The sequence below is a fragment of the Scyliorhinus torazame genome, chromosome 16 (genome assembly GCF_047496885.1).
Source record: "Scyliorhinus torazame isolate Kashiwa2021f chromosome 16, sScyTor2.1, whole genome shotgun sequence".
Lineage (NCBI taxonomy): Eukaryota > Metazoa > Chordata > Chondrichthyes > Carcharhiniformes > Scyliorhinidae > Scyliorhinus > Scyliorhinus torazame.
In genome coordinates, this window is record NC_092722.1 from 185,025,712 (window position 1) to 185,048,403 (window position 22,692).

General features: G+C 41.1%; 1 protein-coding gene and 1 long non-coding RNA gene across 5 annotated transcripts in view; one reads left to right on the top strand and one right to left on the bottom strand.

Moving 5' to 3' along the window:
- LOC140393292 (metal transporter CNNM2-like) overlaps window positions 1-3,054 on the top strand; it is a 288,505-nt gene extending 285,451 nt beyond the window's left edge. For all 4 annotated transcript variants that reach the window (XM_072479592.1, XM_072479591.1, XM_072479596.1 and 1 more), the window contains one exon: window positions 468-3,054. In XM_072479592.1, the coding sequence (XP_072335693.1) occupies window positions 468-674 (207 nt within the window). In that variant the 3' untranslated portion in view covers window positions 675-3,054. The remainder of the gene's footprint in view (window positions 1-467) is intronic.
- LOC140393294 (uncharacterized) overlaps window positions 1-22,692 on the bottom strand; it is a 94,317-nt gene that overhangs the window by 4,338 nt on the left and 67,287 nt on the right. The window contains exon 3 of the long non-coding RNA XR_011935569.1: window positions 9,454-9,933. This is a non-coding gene — a long non-coding RNA (uncharacterized lncRNA). The remainder of the gene's footprint in view (window positions 1-9,453; window positions 9,934-22,692) is intronic.

Sequence of the window (22,692 nt, forward strand, 5' to 3'; positions counted from 1 at the left end):
GTGCTCCCAACTGTTTAGTTGCATTATAATTGCTGCTGTGTTATTTAAGTGTGCATTTGAGTTTTCCCCAATTCACTCCATTTCCAAGTGAAATTGTTATTGTTTGTTTGTTTATGCATATGTCGCTTTCTCACTTGATAACTTTAGGAATGTTGAAATTGGTTGGATTTTTAAAAAATATTGGAGCACTCCCATAAAAATATTTTCATAAATCTAATCAAAATTAGATATATTTTAAATGAAGGAAAGGTAGTCCAGTGATGTAATCATGTCTTTTCACCTCTTGGACATTTGACTTAATTTAAGTAGGTTGAGCCTTGATGAATAGGAATATTTTACTGTGTTAATTTGGTGAAATATCCTAAGTAGCAAGAATTTGATCTTATTTGTGTATCTTTAAAAGTTTAAGTGGATTGTTTGTATTGAGCAATATATTCAGACTTATTTGGCGTTTTCTCACTTTGCAGATCACAAGACAGCATTATCAGAACGCCCTGATGGCATCCATAATGGATAAAACACCACAGTCATCAGACAGTGAAAATACGAAGATTGAATTGACTTTAAATGAGCTGCATGATCACTTACCTGATGAAACAGCAAACCTCCTAAATGAACAGAACTGTGTGTCTCATAAGTCAAATCATAGCATGCACAATGAAGGCACAATATAGAATATTTGCAGGATTACACCCTTGCTCATTTTCAGAGAACTAATCCTGTATTCTTTATGCATGCACACATGCAAGCACATCTGTCCACTGTCATGAGACCAAAGAGTTGTGCCTCGGCAAAAAAAAGTGAAGGAAGAATATCAGAGGTGGGTGAGCTGGATACTAAACAACTGCCAAGATTCAAACAGATTCCTCTGTACACAGGTGGCTTGTTATTCTTTATTTTACGGGGGGGGGTTTATGTTTTCCTCGCACAAAAGGAGAATGGTAAAATGTTGGGAAAAAAAGTATAAAGCTACTTTATGGCTGAGAAGAGAAATGTGTATTTTTTTAATGAAGACCTACTGAGATTAACTGTGAGAGTGTAAAACTTTTTTAAAAAATTACGGTATGTGATTTAAGATGGTCATTGAAGGTGAATTTTCTAAATTTTGAAAATGCGTCCATTACTCCAGCTTAATTTAGTACGTGTTTGACATTTTAAATTCCTATTGCATTAAATGGGACGTAGTTGCATATTTTATCCCAAAAGAATTGGGGTCGCTGGGCATTTAAATTGTAACTTGAATATGGAAACTCAATTCAACATTTGCACAACACATCATTGACGTAATTGATTTCAACACTTGTATGCAAACTGTGAATAACACTCCTATATAGGGACTATAGAACTCCTTTGGAAGAAATAGTTACATTTACATAGTAGTTAAATATGCCAAATACATAAATGGTAGAATATAAAAAAAAGGGGTTTTCACAAGTGAGAAACATAGCTATAATTGTAAAAGTGTTCTTATTGGCAGAACTGACTATCACTATGTATTGTTTAATCAACCAACTTTGCAAGAAAATTGCAGTTTGTATTATATTGTACAAAACTGACTCTAAGGTGAAGTATTCTGACTACAGTATTCATAACTGTATATATTAAGCACAAAAAATCTATGATGAAGTGTAAGTTTCATAAGATTGTCAGTTAAATGACATTTATAATTAACAATGGTAAAAACTTTGTAGATTTACAGACTATTTATTTTGTATATGATTTATTTGTATATTTTGTGATTTAATTGAGTGTTTTGTTTATTATTCTATCATTCCATTTTGGTTAAAATGGTTTTACTCTAAATGGCATTTCATTCCATTTTTTCCATTGTATTTCTCAACTTGGTATGAATTTTGGTTATATTCTTGGTATTGAGTGCCTCTTCACTCTTCCTACCTTTGTTTCCTTTAAGCAGTTAAAAACTGGTAAAATCATTAATGGGGATAATTATGGAAATGTTAAAAGACTAACTTGTGGCCTGGAGTTGGTTAATGGAACTTTTCATTTTATACTTCAAAAGTGAATAACTTGAATAAAGAAATTATTCATAATTAAATGGACACTGATTTATTATCAGGTTATGCTTGAAAATTAACAGTTCTGCATCTAGAGTAGAAATTAAATGGGAACATTGACACTTTCTCTATTAATCCAGTAAACAGCAGTAAACTTCATCAAAGATTCACCACATATTTTTACCTTAAATCTTCTTTGTTGCTTACTGTGAGGTCACAGTACTGCTGTAGAAGGGATTTAACCAGACCAATAATATTGCACCAAGTATCAGTAATTTAACGGAGTACCATTAGCTTTCATTAGCACCGTCTAATGGGAAATTCCCATATGTCGGAAAGAAACCTTTCTGCATGATGTGTGAAACAGATGTTTTGTCTGTTTACAGCTGATGCAAGGAATGTTTGTTTAGAACAACAACTTTCCCCCTTTTTCACCCCATGTCAATTAAGTGCAGATATCATGTCTTATCTCCAACCTTAGTATCTTCCATGTTATACCAACATGGCATCTCTTTCCCACTTTGACCCCCTGTATGCATCTCTGAGAGTACTAATATAAATTATTGGCCCTTGTGGTGTCCACTGCTGCTCACGAGGGGCATGAATTGCCCAACTCGTTTCATGTGGGACCGTTCTAGGTACTGCAGGAAGGGAGATACATCTCATCATTCTGTACTGGATTCAAACTCCAGGCCCTCAGAGATGGACTGCTCCCTAACTTGAGCAATATTTAATTATAACTGTGTTATATGCTAGTACAATGCACATGAGCAATATTTTATTTTAATGTATTATATGCTAGTACAATGCACTTGAGTAATATTTAATTATTGTATGATACGCTAGTACAATGCACTTGAGCAATATTTAATTATAATTGTATTAATGCTAGATAAATGCATATTAATATTGACAATTCATAGAAACAGTATATGTTATTTAAGTGGCTGGTGTGTTGACCTCTGGGAGGTTTACCAAGGGTTTGACAGATATTATGTATATCAAAAGTGCCAGTTCTAATAAAAAGTTTATTAAATAAGCTGATATTAATTTTTTTTTTAAAGACTAGCAGGCAAACTGCAAAATTATTCCAGGTAAATAAATCAATCAATCATAGTTTTTAAAAAAATTTAAGTATTTCACTAACGTCTGCTTTGCTGTAGTTTACTGAAGTCACACTTTATTTTATTCGTTCATGAATATGGATATTGCTGTCAATGCCAGTATTTGTGCCTATTCCGAAATGCCTTTGAGAAGGTGTTGTTGAGCCACTTTCTTGAACTTCTGCAGGTGATGTTGTGCAGGTACAACCGCAGTGCTGTTAGGGAAGGAACTCCAGAATTTTAACTCTGTGATAGTTAAAAAAAATGGCAATAAATTTCAAGTCAGGATGGTGCATTATATGCAGGGATTTGAGGCTGAGTGATTTGGAAGGACAAGGTGTAAAAATCAGGTCATTGCACAAAATTTGTGATTTGGGCTGGCACAACAAACTAAAGGATATGTAGCGCTTTACTGTTATAGTTGGTGTGCCTGTAGGCAGCACGGTGGCATAGTGGCTAGCACTGCTGCCTCACGGCGCCGAGGACCCAGATTCGATCCCGGCCCAGTGTCACTGTCCATGTGGAGTTTGCACATTCTCCCCGTGTCTGCGCGGGTTTCACCCCCACAACCCAAAAGATGTGCAGGGTTGGTGGACTGGCCATGCTAAATTGCCCTTAACTGGAAAAAATAACTGGGTACTCTATTTTTTTTAAAAATAGTTGGCGTGTCTGCAAAGCTGTAAACAAAATTAACTGTTCAATTAACTGTTCAATTACATTCTTTTCTGTTCAGTGACTTAGAATCTAGAATAAATTATAGTTCAGAATTTGGTGTGAAAATTATGAATTATTGCATCAAAAATGATTCAGATTTGGCAATAGCCTTTACAATTGACTTTCAGCATTTGATTTACGATATTGGTTCTTCCAATCAAAATTGGGTACTTAAACCAATATTTAATACAAAAATCTGCAGGATACCAAAATAATGTCACAAAGCACGAAACCCCCAAACATGAGGTTATATTGAATTATATTTGCTGATCTTATTTTGAAGTCAAATGTAATCTCTGTAAATTCCCACTCTTCCCTCCAAAGATTGTCAGTTTTGCTTAGATAGTCATAGTTTCATTTCTCAATTGCAATGGTTAAATTCATCCACCGCCTCAGGATTTGAGAATATAATCTAGACCTCCAGTTCAGTCCAGTCATAAGAACATAAGAACTAGGAGCAGGAGTAGGCCATCTGGCCCCTCGAGCCTGCTCCACCATTCAATGAGATCATGGCTGATCTTTTGTGGACTCAGCTCCACTTTCTGGCCCGCACACCATAACCCTTAATCCCTTTATTCTTCAAAAAACTATCTATCTTTATCTTAAAAACATTTAATGAAGGAGCCTCAACTGCTTCACTGGGCAAGGAATTTCATAGATTCACAACCCTTTGGGTGAAGAAGTTCCTCCTAAGCTCAGTCCTAAATCTACTTCCCCTTATTTTGAGGCTATGCCCCCTAGTCCTGAGAGAGTGTTGTCTCAGGTGCTGATGTCAGGGTAATATATCAATTTGAGTTCCGCTCTGTTTATTGTGGCACTAATTGCTGACAAATTCTACTGGTGGCATGGCCATCATTCACCTTAACAAACAGCAAATAAATAAATTAAACTAGCTATTCATTGTGTGCTAAATAGCTGTTTACATGACCTACATGACATTGTTATGCAAAGTTAATAATCTAGGAAAGACTTCAGATCTTCAAAGCTTGTGCTATGTGTTATGCATTTGTTCGTGAATGCCATTTACTGAAATAGGTATCATTAATGGGCAGCACGGTAGCACAGTGGTTAGCACTGTTGCTTTACAGCACCAGTGTCCCGGTTTCGATTCCTGGCTTGGGCCACTCTGTGCGGAGTCTGCACATTCTCCCCGTGTCTGTGTGGGTTTCCTCCCACAAGTCCCGAAAAACATGCTTGTTAGGTGGATTGGACATTCTGAATTCTCCCTCAGATTACCGGAACAGGCTTTTCACAGTCACTTCATTGTAGTGTTAATGTAAGCCTTCCTGTGACACTAATAAAGATTATTATTATTTTTAAAAGCTGACATTTTAGGTATAGGAAATACCTTGTACTTAACCGTGGCAACAAAGTACCACCAATATTTATACCACAATCACTGTACTTCAAAGTAATCCTTTGCACAAAGTTTCTCTCATTTCTTTTTCTTCCTTTCGTTGCCAAGACGGCCAGCTTGAGGAAGTAAAAAGTTTCACAGTGATCTTCAGGCAGCCTGTTGATCAATTGCAGAAGTCACAGCAAGGGTGGAGTCAATTCGGGGCCAAAAAGGTGATCTTGTGAAGACAGAGCATGGTACTTTGCACCTGTCATCTATAAGAAGAGGATGCTGCTAATGTCAAGTAGTAAAGATGATAGTCAAGATATTGGATGGGATAAAAGTAGATAAAGAGGAGATCACCATCGAGACCAGTAATGAGATTTGAACTTCCAGTTATTAACTAAAAGAATGACATGTCAAGATTTCACATTTTAAAATGTAGATCAAAAATTTATCTAACTTAGCCTTGAATATATTTATTGACCCTGCCTCCATTGCTCTCTGGGGAAGAGAATTCCACAGACCAACAACCCTCAGAAACGTTTTCTCCTCATTACACTTTGAAATGGGAGACTTCTAATTTTTAAACTGTGTTCCCTAGTTCTAGGCTCCCTGAAGGGAAAACATCAACATCCACCCCATTAAGTCCCTTCAGGATATTGTAGGTTTCAACAAGATCGCCAAATTTTAGGTCATTTAAATTAAAAATGATGGTGTTCCGAATACTGAACCCTAAGGCACCCCATGGAGTTAATCCCACTTTCACCTTCCCTCTTTCACCCTCCCTCTCCCCTCATCACCACCACTTCTGATGTAACTCCTTTAATGAGTATTTCCAGCATTTTACTGTTTTTATTCCCGATTTCCAGCATCCACAGTAATTTGCTTATATTTGCTAATGCAGAACAAGTTTTTTCCTGAATCTCCACAACTCTGGGTTTATTTGATTGTCTTTTATATGGAATTTAAACAAAGGCTATGCAGTATAATTTGACATCCAAGTTATGGAGTCCACCTCAGTTCACTTTGCTTGTCACCACTTTAAGAAGGTCAAGACGTTTGACCAAAATTGCTCCTAAATTTATGCAGACCTTTACTAAATAAGTTATTGGTGTACAGATAATGTAGTCAGTCAATTGGCTGTGGCGCAGGACTAGTGATTCAGAAGTCATGAATTCAAACCTCATCACGAATTCAGAAAGAATCCGTGGGCTATAACCAGGAAAGCTGTAGATGGCACAGTGGTTAGCACTGCTGCCTCACAGCGCCAGGGACCCGGGTTCGATTCTGACTTTGATTACCGTTTGTGTGGAGTTTGCATTTTCTTCCCGTGTCTGCATGGGTTTCCTCCAGGTGCTCCGGTTTCCTCCCAAAGTCCAAAGATGTGCAGGTTGGGTGAATTGGCCATGATCAATGCACACGGTTACGGAGATACGGGCGGGGGACTGGGCCTGGGTAGAGTGCACTTTCGGAGGGTCGGTGCAGACTCAATGGGCCGAATGACCTCCTTCTGCACTGCAGGGATTCTATGGATTATTGTTTTTCAGAAAAATGAATTCTTCAGAGAAGAAAATTGCTATCCAGTGTAGGCTGTGACTCAGCTGCTCCACTCTCATCTCTTGAGTCCCCAGGTTCCAGGTTCAAGTTCCACTTCAAACCCTGAGCACAACAAACAAGACTGACACTCCAGTGCAGTATTAACGGAGTGCTGCACTTTTGTTAGATGATATGTTAAACTGAGCCCCATCTACCCCCTCGGGTGGACATAAAGATATCATGGTTCTATTTCGAAGAAGGAGTTGACCCTGGTGTTCTGGCCAATGTTTATCCCACAATCAGCATTTCAAAATAATTATCTGGTCATGGTAACATTGCTGTTTCCTGGAGCTTGTGTGCAAATGGCTGCTTAGTTTCCAACAGTACAACAGTGACTATATGTCAAAGGTTCTTCAGTGACGATTTCTATATTCCTTTTTTACCCATTTTAGCCTACATGTGACTAATTCACATGGGTCACTCATCTTGCTTTTGGATAACTAGGTGATTTCTCAGCCCAAGAACAAATAAAATTATTTTCAGATTGACGAGTAAATGAATCCATTAATTTATAATGAATAAGACTATCTGACCCATGGTTGCTAGTATCCCCTTGACATCCTTTTTGAATATGGACATCATACTCTTATTCATTCCCAATCAATCATTGCCTCTCCAGTGCTTGCTGACACCCTTATCGGGAACGCTCGATTTATATTCTCTTCAGTTGTACTATATTTCAGCCTTGGTGGTGTTCTGCGCTGTGTACCATAGCTTTCCCTGGGATTTTTCAAGAATAAAACTCGACAATAAAAATACCTTGTGTGTGGTATTTCATATAAGGATCACATGTCTGGTGTCAGCAGGCAGCATCTGCTGTACTGAAATGCAAGCAGCAGGCCTCCACATGAGAGTCCCTATAAATTGAGAGAGGTGATGTACTTGTTTAAAACTAAGGCTCTGAGATTCATAAACAAAGCAGTTCTTAAATCAGTCTCCATCAAATATGCCTCAGAACCAAGCAACAAATCGAAGAAGGTGGTCCTGGTTTCAGTTTTGTTTGTGTTCGTGCTCCCCCTTTATGGGCATGTGGGAATTTCAGTCCAAGCTTTAGACCTTATTCCAATCTCATCTTGATTTTGTTTGCTAGACCTGTTCTGTCTGTTCCCAATTTCTGGAATGCTGGTAAACTTAATTTATGGGTTTTTATTTTCTTTATTGGTCTGTGCCTGAATGCTTTACATTTACATTTGTTGTTAAATCACCAACTCTGTGATGTGTTTTTATTTCAATTGATTTGAAGGGTTTGTAAATAACTCATAATATATTTAAAATATTTAATTACTAACCAACTTAAATCAATAGCTGTCTTCGTTTGCGAGATGGCATAATGCAGTATTTAATATAACAGGGTAATTTGAGAATATTGTAATATTAAGTAATTAAACAACTTGTGCTTTATACTTGACAATAAAATAATTGACTGGATCAACCATTCTGATTATGTTTCTAAGCTGGTGTTTTCTTGTATGTCACTGATTCTGATTTTACCCTCTCACGTTCCAGACACATTGCTAGCAACAGCAGACCCAAAGTGTAGCAACATAGGAAAGCGGGTGTTGCTGTCTGGGATTGTGAGTGTTAACTAAATATAATTGAGAAACTTGCATATGTAATTCTATTTGATCAGATGTATCATTAAATAACACCTATTTGTTAAGCACCTTTAATGTAATAAACTGTCTCAAAGTGTTTCACAGAAATATTAATAAAATAAAATATGACACCTTGACACATAAGAAATTATTGGGTGAGTTTGGGCGCGATCTGCCGGAATCTGAGTCGGACACAGACAATAGGTGCTGGGAGAGACCTCACCCGGGATCCTCGACAGCCATTGCAAGGCGTCGCGAACTGGGTCCTGGCCACATATAGGCCCAGCCACGTTGACAAGCCAAGGTAAGGCCTTGGAAGGGGGGGGGGTCAGGTCAACCCTGAAGAGTCCCATTCCAATTGTCCTGCATGCTCCTTCCATGTGTCAGTGAAAATTACCATGCCGTCCAAATAGACCACGCAGCTGGGCACCCTAACCACTACTTGATGTATGAGTCATTGATATGTAGCTGGTGCATTTTTAAATCTGAACAGCATCACCTTACACTGATACAATCCCCTTGGAGTCACAAAGGCAGATATCTCTTTAGCCCTGGGCATTAAAGGTACCTGCCAATACCCCTTCAATGAATCGATTTTTGAAAGGAATGCCTGTCCTATTGATACAGTTGGCCAACCTGAGAATGTGATACAAATCCATTTTGGTGATGGCACTGGCCTTCCAGTAGTCTGTACAGAACCGGGGTGTCCCATCTGGCGAGGGTACTAACAGCTGGTGAACTCCAGATACTCTTACCGGCTCAATTAAATGATTCTCCAACACGTATTGGATTTCATCTGAGCTCGTTTCTGTGGGTTATGGGGATATGGATGCTGTTGAATCGGGTTGGAGTCACCTGCGTCTACATCATGTTGTTATGTCATCCTGGCAGGTGCGCTGTTAATTCCAGCCCCATGTGCCTCAGAGTCACCAATAATTCTTATAAAAATTCCTGAAGCTCTTGGCTGCCCAATAATTACAGTCACCAGGTTTGTATGTTGAAACACCATTCCTGTTTATTTGTACCAAGAACTAGCCTGAAATATGTGGTAAATATAACTGGATAACAACAAGCTAATATCTACTACTCACTTTAACGCCCACCCTCTACTCACACACACAAGGCAGACAAACACAGAGGGGCGAAAGGATGAAAATAATAAGGATGAAGGTCAAAAGATGAGTCATTGCTTCAAATGGTAGTTCTTTAGCATTCTTTCCTCAGCACACTTGCCGTTTAAAATTTCTGGTTTACAGTTGATAATGGGCTTTGTAGTCATTTATTCACGGTCCCCACAGGTTAGGAAATGCAGTACTCACAGGCAGCAGGCTTTCTAGAGAGACCTTTCTCATCAAACTGGATCTTCAGCTCGAGGTTCACATTCAGGCCTACACCTTTCTGGAGAGACATTTTATTTCACATCAAATCTTGCTTCCAGCTCATGCTTTGATTTCAGGCATCTACACCCAGACTTGCTGGCTAGAGTTAACAGATCCTGGACTTTTCCTGCACAGCCTTTGATGGGTTTCATGTAGATGGGCTCATCCAGGCTCTGCCATTTCAGAAACAGCCTTTTTGGAGAAAAACAGAGAGAAGGGAGAGTGAGTCTTCTCTAAGCTAGAAGGATCAAAACTGAAGCCTTGTGACTCTGAATACATTCCAGTGGGGTAATATCCAATCACCACTTGTTACTGGACGGAGCACAGCCTTTTGGGCCAATTCATTAGCCACCACCCAAATCAATCAAACCAAGTCTAAACCAGTCAATCTGCAATCACCAGTCTAAACCAGTACAGCCTTCCAGATTCTTCTGTTTGAATTAAAGGCACAGGCCTTTGTTTCCTTCTGCTTGAACTAAAGATACAGGCTGCCTAAAGATAGATGCCCAATCTGCGGATCAAAAATGTAACGGCAAAAAATAAAAGGAAGGAGAAATAAGGGAATAAACAGGAACGACCGTTGCATACCTTCCCCCTAAAAGAATGAAACATGAGGGCATGTATGTTTCAATATGAGGTTTGCAAGACATAAATCACAAACACATATCCATCCTCAAAATGCATGTTTCCTTCCCAGTCCCTACATTGGTAACTAGTCAACCCTTAAACACGTAACAAAACATCCGCTATCACATTATCCTTTCCGATAATATTTACAATTTTAACATTGAACTGTTGTAATACTAAACTCCAACTGAATAACCTTGCGTTACGTAGATGTGTAGACCAAGCTTTTTTATTGTCTTGTCAAGCATATACTTCAAGTACTGCAGGGTTAGTAGCAAGCCCAAGGCTTCTTCTCCAATGGTTGAATACTTTCTCAGGCAGGGGTTTAGGTTTTTCTGGAAAATATCCCATTGATTTCTCTCTTCCTGCATCATCGTCTTGTAATAGCACTGTCCTTACCCTCAGGTCACTGGCATCCGTGGACATTTTAAATGGTCTGGAAAAGTCCCAGGTGGCCAGCACTGGTTCATTCACTACCATGGCCGTCAATCTCCCAAACTCCACTTAGTATTCTGTGGACCACAGCTTGTCTCTGTGGCATCTGCAACATGTCCAACATGCATTGTATTTCAGACTTCAACTGAGCCAGTCTCTATGGTTTTAGTCAAGATGAATGTGGCGTTAGTGGTTCAGAGTTTCTTATGTCCACACCACGAGTAGCTAACATAGAATCATAGAAGTTTACAGCATGGAAACAGGCCCTTCGGCCCAACCAGTCCATGCCGCCCAGTTTTTACCATTAAGCTAGTCCCAGTTGCCCGCACTTGGCCCATAACCCTCTATACCCATCTTACCCATGTAACTATCTAAATGCTTTTTAAAAGACACAATTGTACCCGCCTCTACTACTACCTCTGGCAGCCCATTCCAGACACTCACTACCCTCTGAGTGAAGAATTTGCCCCTCTGGACCCTTCTGAATCTCTCCCCTCTCACCTTAAACCTATGCCCTCTAGTTTTAGACTCCCCTACCTTTGGGAAAAGATGTTGACTATCTACCTTATCTATGCCCCTCATTATTTTATAGACCTCTATAAGATCACCCCTAAGCCTCCTACGCTCCAGGGAAAAAAGTCCCAGTCTATCCAGCCTCTCCTTATAACTCAAACCATCAAGTCCCGGCAACATCCTAGTAAATCTTTTCTGCACTCTTTCCAGTTTAACAATATCCTTTCTATAATAGGGTGACCAGAACTGCACACAGTATTCCAAGTGTGGCCGTACCAATGTCTTGTACAACTTCAACAAGACGTCCCAACTCCTGTATTCAATGTTCTGACCAATGAAACCAAGCATGCCGAATGCCTTCTTCACCACCCTGTCCACCTGCGACTCCACCTTCAAGGAGCTATGAACCTGTACTCCTAGATCTCTTTGTTCTATAACTCTCCCCAACGCCATACCATTAACTGAGTAGGTCCTGGCCTGATTCGATCTGCCAAAATGCATCACCTCACATTTATCTAAATTAAACTCCATCTGCCATTCGTCGGCCCACTGGCCTAATTGATCAAGATCCCGTTGCAATCCTAGATAACCTTCTTCACTATCCACTGTGCCACCAATCTTGGTGTCATCTGCAAACTTACTAACCATGCCTCCTAAATTCTCATCCAAATCATTAATATAAATCACAAATAACAGTGGACCCAGCACCGATTCCTGAGGCACACCACTGGTCATAGGCCTCCAGTTTGGAAAACAACCCTCTACAACCACCCTCTGCCTTCTGTCGTCCAGCCAATTTTGAATCCAATTGGCAACCTCCCCCTGGATCCCGTGAGCTTTAACCTTCTGCAACAACCTACCATGCGGTACCTTGTCAAAGGCTTTGCTAAAGTCCATGTAGACAACGTCTACTGCACTGCCCTCATCTACCTTCTTGGTCACCCCCTCAAAAAACTCAATCAAATTTGTGAGACATGATTTTCCACGCACAAAGCCATGCTGACTGCCCCGAATCAGTCCTTGCCTCTCTAAATGCTTGTAGATCCTGTCTCTCAGAATACCTTCTAGCAACTTACCTACTACAGACGTTAGGCTCACCGGTCTGTAGTGCCCAGGCTTTTCCCTGCTGCCCTTCTTAAACAAGGGCACAACATTCGCCACTCTCCAATCTTCAGGCACCTCTCCTGTGGCTGCCGATGATTCAAATATCTCTGTTAGGGGACCCGCAATTTCCTCCCTAGCCTCCCACAACATCCTGGGATACATTTCATCAGGTCCCGGGGATTTATTTACCTTGATGCGCTTTAAGACTTCCAGCACCTCCTCCTCTGTAATATGCACACTTCTCAAGACATCACTATTTATTTCCCTTAGTTTCCTAACACCAATGCCTTTCTCCACCGTGAATACCGATGAGAAATATTCATTCAGGATCTCACCCAACTCTTGTGGCTCTGCACATAGATGCCCTTGTTGATCCTTAAGAGGCCCTACTCTGTCCCTAGTTACTCTTTTCCCCTTTATGTATCTGTAGAATCTCTTTGGATTCTCCCTTGCATTATTTGCCAAAGCAATTTCGTGTCCCCTTTTTGCCCTCCTGATTTCCCTCTTAACTCTATTTCGACAATCTCTATACTCTTCAAGGGATCCACTTGATCCCAGTTGCTTATGTACGTCATATGCCTCCTTCTTCTTTTTGACCAGAGTCTCAATATCTCGAGTCATCCAGGGTTCCCTACTTCTACCAGCCTTGCCCTTCACTCTAAAGGGAATGTGCTTACCCTGCACCCTGGTTAACACATTTTAAAAAGCCTCCCATTTACCAGCCGTCCCTTTGCCTGCCAACAGTCTCCCCCAATCTACCTCTGCAAGTTCCTGTCTGATACCATCAAAATTGGCCTTGCCCCAATTAAGAATTTTAACTCTTGGGCCAGACCTATCATTCTCCATAGCTATCTTAAAACTAATGGAGTTATGGTCACTTGTCCCAAGGTGATCTCTCACTAGCACTTCTGTCACTTGCCCTTCCTTATTTCCCAAGACGAGGTCAAGTTTTGCCCCCTCTCTAGTCGGTCCATCCACATACTGAATGAGAAATTCCTCCTGAATACACTCAACAAATTTCCCTCCATCCAAGCTCCTAATGCTATGGCTGTCCCAGTCAATGTTGGGAAAGTTAAAGTCCCCTACTTTATTCCCCTATAAGTCCCCTATTATTCTTGCAACTATCTGTAATCTCCTTACAGAGTGCTCCCTGGTGTTTCCCTGCAACTCTGTCTATACTCTTCCTGTCTCTCGTGAAATGCAGTCAGTCTTTTCTGATTGTCCAATGAATATTTAACCAAATTTCAAGCATTTTCTACTGTCAAACTACAAGCAGTATTGTCAATGCTGTGGGAAATATCTGGTTCATTTTAACCAATAAACACTCTTCAACCCATAAACACTCTTCAACCCTTCCAGCTTTACATTCTCTCTTGTCCTTCACATAGATTCTCCAGGATGTTGCCTGGGCTGGAATGTTTCAGGCTGGGGTTGTTTTCCTTGGAGTACAGAAGATTAGGGTGGGGAGGGGGCTGATTGAGGTGCAGAAAATTATGCAGAACATAGATCGATAGGATGGCTAGGAAAGGTATTTTTCCCCTTTGTGGAGGGATTAATAGCCAAGGGGTATGGATTTAAGTTAAGGGGCAGGAGGTTTAGATGAGATGTGAGGAGGAATGTTTTCACCCAGAGGGTGTTGGGAATCTGGAACTCACTGCCTGAGAAGGTGGTAGAGGCAGGAAGCCTCACAACATTTAAGAAGTTTCAGATGAACACTTCAAATGCCGTAGCATACGAGGCTGCGGACCAAGTGTTGGAAAATGGGATTAAAATAGAGTATGTTGTTTTCAAACTGAATGTGGAATTCAGTCCCCAGTGGATCTTTTACTATAACATAATTATTTAACCTTGTCTCATACTAGATTTAAAATAGCTTTATTCCTGTTGGTTCCGTCATATTGCTACAGGAAACTGTCACAAAAGCATTCCACAAACTCCCCTTCCAGACCACCTTTGCCAGTTTGAACGGTCTGATAAATATGAAAAATACCTGACCCACAACTTTTACTAGATTGTGGCATGGGGAGCACACGGCCCACTCTACAGGTGTGGTACAGCAGAAATGGAAAAGTATTTTTTAAAGCAAAACAATGTTTATTCTATGAACTCAAGTTAACCTTTTTAAAACATACAGTGAACATCTCATTAATTCAAATACAACCCCCAAAGAATATAACACTAAGTAATCCTTTAAGCTTTCCTTTTAACGCCGTAAGACTTAAAATACCTTTTACCAGAAGCACATCAGGTTAAAGTCACTACTGTTATTAGTTTTAAATCACCAGGATCGATTTACAATCTTTAGATTACAGAGAGAGACTCTAATACACCTTCTGGCTGTGACTTCAGCTATCCAGTTCTTAAAACTAACACACACCCTGCAGCAAACAGCCTAAAACAAAAGTAAAAAGCTGACAGACAGCGCAGCTCCACTTACTCTCTGACATCACTGCAGTAATAAACACCCATTTCTTAAAGGTACTCTCACATGACACCTCGTTCCAAGAAAAATAAATAAACCATCAAATTCAAGATGGTTTCATTTTTCACCTTTTCACCATCCTTTAAGAAATGTACACAGTAAATATACTTTTTCATTTCAAAAAAACAACACACGCATACAGGTACAACAATATAGTCCATTTTCTGATTTTCCTCCAACTGGAATCGTTCTCGATTGACAGTCTCTTTGAACAAGAATGTCTCTGCACGATCCATCCATTTCTCTACGCCTCGGCATTACTCTTTAAAGTCAGATACTTTAGTTCAATCTGATCACAGAGTCCCTTGTAATTCTCCGACACAGGAGCATTGGCTATCACAGCTTTCAGGCCGTCAAATGCCTGTTGAAAGTCCGCTGTCCACTGACAGTTTTGATGTTTCTCCAGCAAGTCCATCAGTGGAGCAATCACGCCACAAAACTTAATATTTGATCAAATCCACTCATGCCAAGAAATCGCATTATTTCCCTTTGTCTTGAGGGTATCGGAAACTCCTCAATAACTGTTGGTTTCACAATCCGTGTGACCATTCGATCCTGTCTGATTGTATGGCCAAGGAAAGTGACTTGGGCTTTTCCAAATTCACTTTTGGCTAGGTTTATCACCAAACCCGCCTCCTGAAGTTGATTGAATAACTCCATCAGATGTTTTAAATGTTCTTTCCATGTCTGGCTGAAAATTACCAGATCTTCGATGTATACCGCACAATTGGGTAATCCTGAAACAATTTTGTTAGTTAACCGTTGAAATGTGGCTGGGGCGTTTTTCATGCATAATGGCATAACTTTGAATTGGTATATACCATCTGGAGTCACAAAAACTGAAATCTCCTTCCCCCTTTCAGATAAAGGTACCTGCCAATAACCTTTATGTAAATTCAGTTTGGAAATAAAAGCTAATTGTCCCACTTTCTCAATGCAATCCACCAAACGTGGGGTAGGATAAGAGTCCGTTCTTGTAACAGCATTAACCTTTCTATAATCCACACGTAACCGTTGGGTACCGTCTGGTTTAGGTACCATCACTATGGGTGAGCTCCATTGACTGCAACCCACTTCAATTATGCCATTTTTAAGCATACTCTCAATCTCTTTATTAACCTGCGCCAATTTTAAAGGGTTAAGTCTGTATGGATGTTGTTTGATTGTAACAGCATTTCCCACATCTACATCATGTATAGCCATTTTAGTACTTCCTAATTTATCTCCACAAATATGCCCATGTGTTAATAACTCTTTCAGGTCAGTTTGTTTTTCCTCTGGAAGGTAACACAACAATTTATCCCAATTTTTAAGAACATCCTCGTTTTCCAATTTAATTTGAGGTATGTCAAATTCACAGTCATCTGGATTTGGTTCATCACTTTGAGTTAGAATCATTAAAACCTCCGCCTTTTTCTCTCCTTCCCTTTCAAAGTACCTTTTAAGCATATTCACATGACACACTCGGTGAGTCTTCCTTCTATCTGGTGTTTTTACCACGTAATTCACTTCACTTCATTTCCTTTCAATCTGATAAGGTCCACAAAAACCTTGCTTTTAAAGGTTCACCTACCACTGGTAACAACACTAAAACTTTTTCTCCACTGGCAAAACTACAAACTTTGGTGGATTTCTTGTCTGCTACCCGTTTCATTACATTTTGTGCAACTTTTCAATGTTGTCTCGCCAATTCACCGGCTCTATTTAATCGTTCCCTAAAATTTGACACATAATCTAATAATGTAATTTCCAATTTCTCACTCACCAATTTTTCCTTAATCAATTTAAGTGGTCCTCTTACCTCATGACCAAAAATTAGTTCAAAAGGACTAAATTTGGTTGACTCATTAGGTGCATCCCTAATTGCAAACAGTACGAATGTATTCCTTTATCCCAATCCTCTGGATAATCTTGACAATAAGCCCTCAACGTTGTCTTTAATGTCTGATGCCACCTTTCTAATGCTTCCTGCGATTCTGGATGGTATGCAGTTGATTTAAATTGTTTTATTCCTAAGCTATCCATAACATCTTTGAATAACCTTGAGGTAAAATTTGACCCTTGATCCGATTGTATTTCTGTGGGTAGTCCATATCTAGTAAAGAATTTAAGTAACTCCTCCACAATCTTTTTAGCTGTAATATTACGTACTGAAATGGCCTCTGGAAACCTAGTAGACACATCCATTATAGTCAAAAGATATTGATTCCCACTTTTCGTTTTAGAAAGCGGTCCTACGCAATCAATTAGGACCCTTGTAAAAGGTTCCTCAAATGCTGGAATGGGTATTAAGGGCGCTGGTTTTATCACTGCTTGAGGTTTCCCGATCACTTGACATGTGTGACATGATTGACAAAATTAACTACATCTTTATGTAGTCCAGGCCAATAAAAATGTTTTTGGATTTTAGCTTGAGTTTTCCTTATTCCCAAATGCCCTCCCACTGGTACCTCATGTGCAACTCGCAACATTTCCGTTTCTATACCCTACGGGCAATACTACTTGATGAACTTCTGCCCACTTTTCATCCGCCTGCATATGTAAAGGTCTCCATTTTCTCATCAAGCCATCACTTTTACGGTAATAACACTCTGGTATACACTCAGATTCCTCTTTCGTGTATGCTTTCTGATACATCCGTTTTATTTCTATATCTTTTCGTTGTAACTCCGCCAATTTTCATGAACTAAAAATATCTGCCTTATCCTCCACCCATTCTTGTTCTTTTTCAACCATCTGATCAAAAATCATTTCTGATAATTGCACTTCAACTTTATCTTCACTCTCTGATTTCTCCTCTTGTCTTAACCTGTGACTTTGCGACCTTGTTACTACACAATCCGGAAAAATCCCAGGATATTCGTCCTTCAACGCTTCAGTTGTCTGATTTTCCACTGGCTTATCCACCACAGTAGGCATCACTCCCACCTGCGATCCAGCTATACCATTACCCAAGATAAACTATTCTTGGACAAGATAGTTTCTCTATTACTCCTACTACCACTTCATCACTCTTCACTGGACTTTCCAGTCTTACCTTATATAATTGAACACTACTCCTCTCACCCCTCAATTCCACATATTACCACCTTTTCTGGCAACATTCTTCCCAGACTAAACAACTCATCTCTTACCATTAAAGATTGACTAGCTCCCGTATCTCTTAAAATTGTGACTTCTTTACCTGCTCCTCCTGATACACATGAGTAAACTTTACCCACACAAGTAAATTCTTCAAAGAGATCTGGCACCTTCTTATCAATCACCTCTTGATCAGGCTGTACAATCTTTTGCACCTCCGTCGCTTCACTTGGGCTTTCCTTTACTGTATAGAACCTTAGTCAGGCCACACTTGGAGTATAGTGTTCAATTCTGGTCGCCAGAAGGATGTGGAGGCTTTAGAGAGGGTGCAGAAGAGATTTACCAGAATGTTGCCTGGTATGGAGGGCATAAGCTATGAGGAGCGATTGAATAAACTCGGTTTGTTCTCACTGGAACGAAGGAGGTTGAGGGGCGACCTGATAGAGGTATACAAAATTATGAGGGGCATAGACAGAGTGGATAGTCAGAGGCTTTTCCCCAGGGTAGAGGGGTCAATTACTAGGGGGCATAGGTTTAAGGTGAGAGGGGCAAGGTTTAGAGTAGATGTACGAGGCAAGTTTTTTACGCAGAGGGTAGTGGGTGCCTGGAACTCGCTACCGGAGGAGGTAGTGGAAGCAGGGACGATAGGGACATTTAAGGGGCATCTTGACAAATATATGAATAGGATGGGAATAGAAGGATACGGACCCAGGGAGTGTAGAAGATTGTAGTTGAGTCGGGCAGTATGGTCGGCACGGGCTTGGAGGGCCGAAGGGCCTGTTCCTGTGCTGTACATTTCTTTGTTCTTTGTTGTTTGTTCTTTACCACTTTAACAAACCCCACTGTCTTATCCGGTTTTAACACATCAGCCTTCCCAGTGCTTTTCTTCAACCACCAACACTGACTTTACATGGCCTAGTTTATTACAGTGAAAACATTTGAAATTTTTCATTTCTTTTTCACCCTCCTGGATTTCTTCTTCAATCTGAGGTACACTCTCCTTATTATCTCCCATGAGATCACCTTTACCTTTACCACTTGAGTATTTCTCATGTCCCCAGTTTCTATCCCTCACAGGCTGAAACTGATGTCGGAAACCAAGCTTTGATTTATGAACTAATTCATAATCATCTGCCATTTCTGCTGCTAATCTTGCAGTTTTAACCCTCTGCTCTTCCACATGAGTTCTCACTACATCAGGAATTGAATTTTTAAACTCCTCCAAAAGTATAATTTCTCTGAGAGCTTCATAATTTTGATCTATTTTCAAAGCCCTTATCCACCTATCAAAATGACTCTGTTTGATCCTTTCAAACTCCATGTATGTTTGACCAAATTCTTTCCTTAAATTTCTAAACCTTTGTCTGTAGGCTTCAGACACTAGTTCATATGCACCTGAGATGGATTTCTTCACCTCCTCACGTCCCAGATACCTCCTCCGGTAGTGATGTAAACACTTCACTAGCTCTACCTACCAGCTTTGTTTGAATTAGTAATACCCACATGTCCTGTGGCCATTTCATTTGTTTAGCCACCTTCTCAAATGAAATGAAAAAGGCTTCCATCTCCTCATCAAACCTTGGCAATGCTTGGACAGATTTTAATAGATTCCCACCAAGCCTTCGACTTTGACGGGTTTTCTCACTATCCTCATCACTATCAACGAACTGTACGTTTCCCTTTACGTCTGCCAATTTTAACTGACTGTCATGTTTCATGGCCATTTTCTGAAGTTCAAACTCTCTCTCTTTGTCTTTTTCCCTGATCTGTATCTCCCTTTCTCTTTCTTTTTGTTCTGCTAGGGCTATTCTTTCTGTTTTCATTTCTTTTCTCTCTTTTTCCTCTCTCTCTCTTTCTCTTTCATTGTCCTCTCTCTCTCTTTCGTATCCAAGCTGCTTTAATTCTTTCTCATGTTCCATTTGTTTAATTTGTAACTGATTTTTTTTGCCATTTCCAATGAGTCAAACTGTATCTCAGGCAACTTTAAGTGCTTAGCCACCGCCATAATGACCTCATCTTTTCGCATTTTGTCAGGTAATGTTTGTTTTTTTAAAAATATTTTATTGAAAATTTTTGGTCAACCATCACAGTACATTGTGTATCCTTTACACAATAATATAACAGTATAAATAACAATGACCTGTTTTATAAACAAAGAATAAATAATATATAACAAAAATGAAAACTAAAACTAAATGGCAACTGCCTTGTCTCAGATAAACACTCTCCAAAAATATGATTTAACAGTCCAATATACAATTATTTATAGCAACGACCTATACATATTATACATATATATTAACAACCCTGAGAGTCCTTCTGGTTCCTCCCCCCCCCCCGCCCCCTCCCTGGGCTGCTGCTGCTGTCTTCTTCTTTTCCATTCCCTCTATCTCTCTGTGAGGTATTCGACGAACGGTTGCCACCGCCTGGTGAACCCTTGAGCCGATCCCCTTAGGACGAACTTAATCCGTTCCAGCTTTATAAACCCTGCCATGTCATTTATCCAGGTCTCCACACCCGGGGGCTTGGCTTCCTTCCACATCAACAGTATCCTGCGCCGGGCTACTAGGGACGCAAAGGCCAAAACATCAGCCTCTTTCGCCTCCTGCACTCCCGGCTCTTCTGCAACCCCGAATATAGCCAACCCCCAGCTTGGTTCGACCTGGACCCCCACCACCTTCGAAAGCACCTTTGTCACCCCCACCCAGAACCCCTGTAGTGCCGGACATGACCAGAACATGATGTGATTCGCTGGGTGTGATTCGCTGGGCTTCTCGAGCATCTCGCACACCTATCCTCTACCCCAAAAAATTTACTGAGCCGTGCTCCAGTCATATGCGCCCTGTGTAATACCTTAAACTGAATCAGGCTTAGCCTGGCACATGAGGACGACGAGTTTACCCTGCTTAGGGCATCCGTCCACAGCCCCTCCTCACTCTTCTCCCCCAGCTCTTCTTCCCATTTCCCTTTCAGCTCATCTACCATAATCTCCCCCTCGTCCCTCATTTCCCTATATATATCTGACACCTTACAGTCCCCCACCCATGTCTTTGAGATCACTCTGTCCTGCACCTCATGCGTCGGGAGCTGCGGGAATTCCCTCACCTGTTGCCTCGCAAAAGCCCTCAGTTGCATATACCGGAATGCATTCCCTTGGGGCAACCCATATTTCTCGGTCAGCGCTCCCAGACTTGCGAACTTCCCATCCACAAACAGATCTTTCAGTTGCGTTACTCCTGCTCTTTGCCAAATTTCAAATCCCCCATCCATTCTCCCCGGGGCAAACCTATGGTTATTTCTTATCGGGGACCCCACTAAGGCTCCCGTCTTTCGCCACCACCACCAGGCTTGTGGTGTATTTCTTCGGTGAGAACGGCAATGGGGCCGTCACCATAGCTTGTAGGCTAGTCCCCCTACAGGACGCCCTCTCCAATCTCTTCCACGCCGCTCCCTCCTCTTCTCCCATCCGCTTACTCACCATTGAGATATTGGCGGCCCAGTAGTACTCACTTAGGCTCGGTAGTGCCAGCCTCCCCCTATCCCTACTACGCTGTAAGATTCCCTTCCTCACTCTCGGGGGTCTTCCCGGCCCACACAAAACTCATGATACTCTTTTCGATCCTTTTAAAAAAAGCCTTCGTGATCACCACCGGGAGGCACTGAAACACAAAGAGGAATCTCGGGAGGACTACCATTTTAACCGCCTGCACCCTCCCTGCCAGTGACAGGGATACCATGTCCCATCTCCATTTGTTCCACCAATCGCGTTAAATTTAACCTATGCAATGTACCCCAATTCTTGGCTATCTGGATCCCCAAGTAACGAAAGTCCCTTGTTACCTTCCTCAGCGGAAAGTCCTCTATTTCTCTGCTCTGCTCCCCTGGATGCACCACAAACAACTCACTTTTCCCCATGTTCAGTTTATATCCTGAGAATTCTCCAAACTCCCGAAGTGTCCGCATTATCTCTGGCATCCCCTCCGCCGGGTCCGCTACATATAACAACAAATCATCCGCATACAGAGATACCCGGTGTTCTTCTCCTCCTCTAAGTACTCCCCTCCACTTCTTGGAACCCCTCAATGCTGTTGCCAGGGGCTCAATCGCCAGTGCAAACAATAATGGGGACAGAGGGCATCCCTGCCTTGTCACTCTATGGAGCCGAAAGTATGCAGATCCCCGTCCATTCGTGACCACACTCGCCACTGGGGCCCTATACAACAGCTGCACCCATCCAACATACTCATCTCCAAAACCAAATCTCCTCAGCACCTCCCACAGATAATCCCACTCCACTCTATCAAATGCTTTCTCGGCATCCATCGCCACCACTATCTCCGCTTCCCCCTCTGGTGGGGTCATCATCATTACCCCAGCAGCCTCCGTATATTCGTATTCAGCTGTCTCCCCTTCACAAACCCAGTTTGGTCCTCATAGACCACCCTCGGGACACAATCCTCTATCCTCATTGCCATTACCTTGGCCAGAATCTTATGGCCAGAATCTTAGCGTCTACATTTAGGAGGGAAATAGGTCTATAGGACCCGCATTGCAGCGGGTCCTTTTCCTTCTTTAGGAGAAGCGATATCGTTGCCTCAGACATAGTCGGGGGCAGCTGTCCCCTTTCCTTTGCCTCATTAAAGGTCCTCATCAGTAGCGGGGCGAGCAAGTCCACATATTTCCTGTAAAATTCAACTGGGAATCCATCC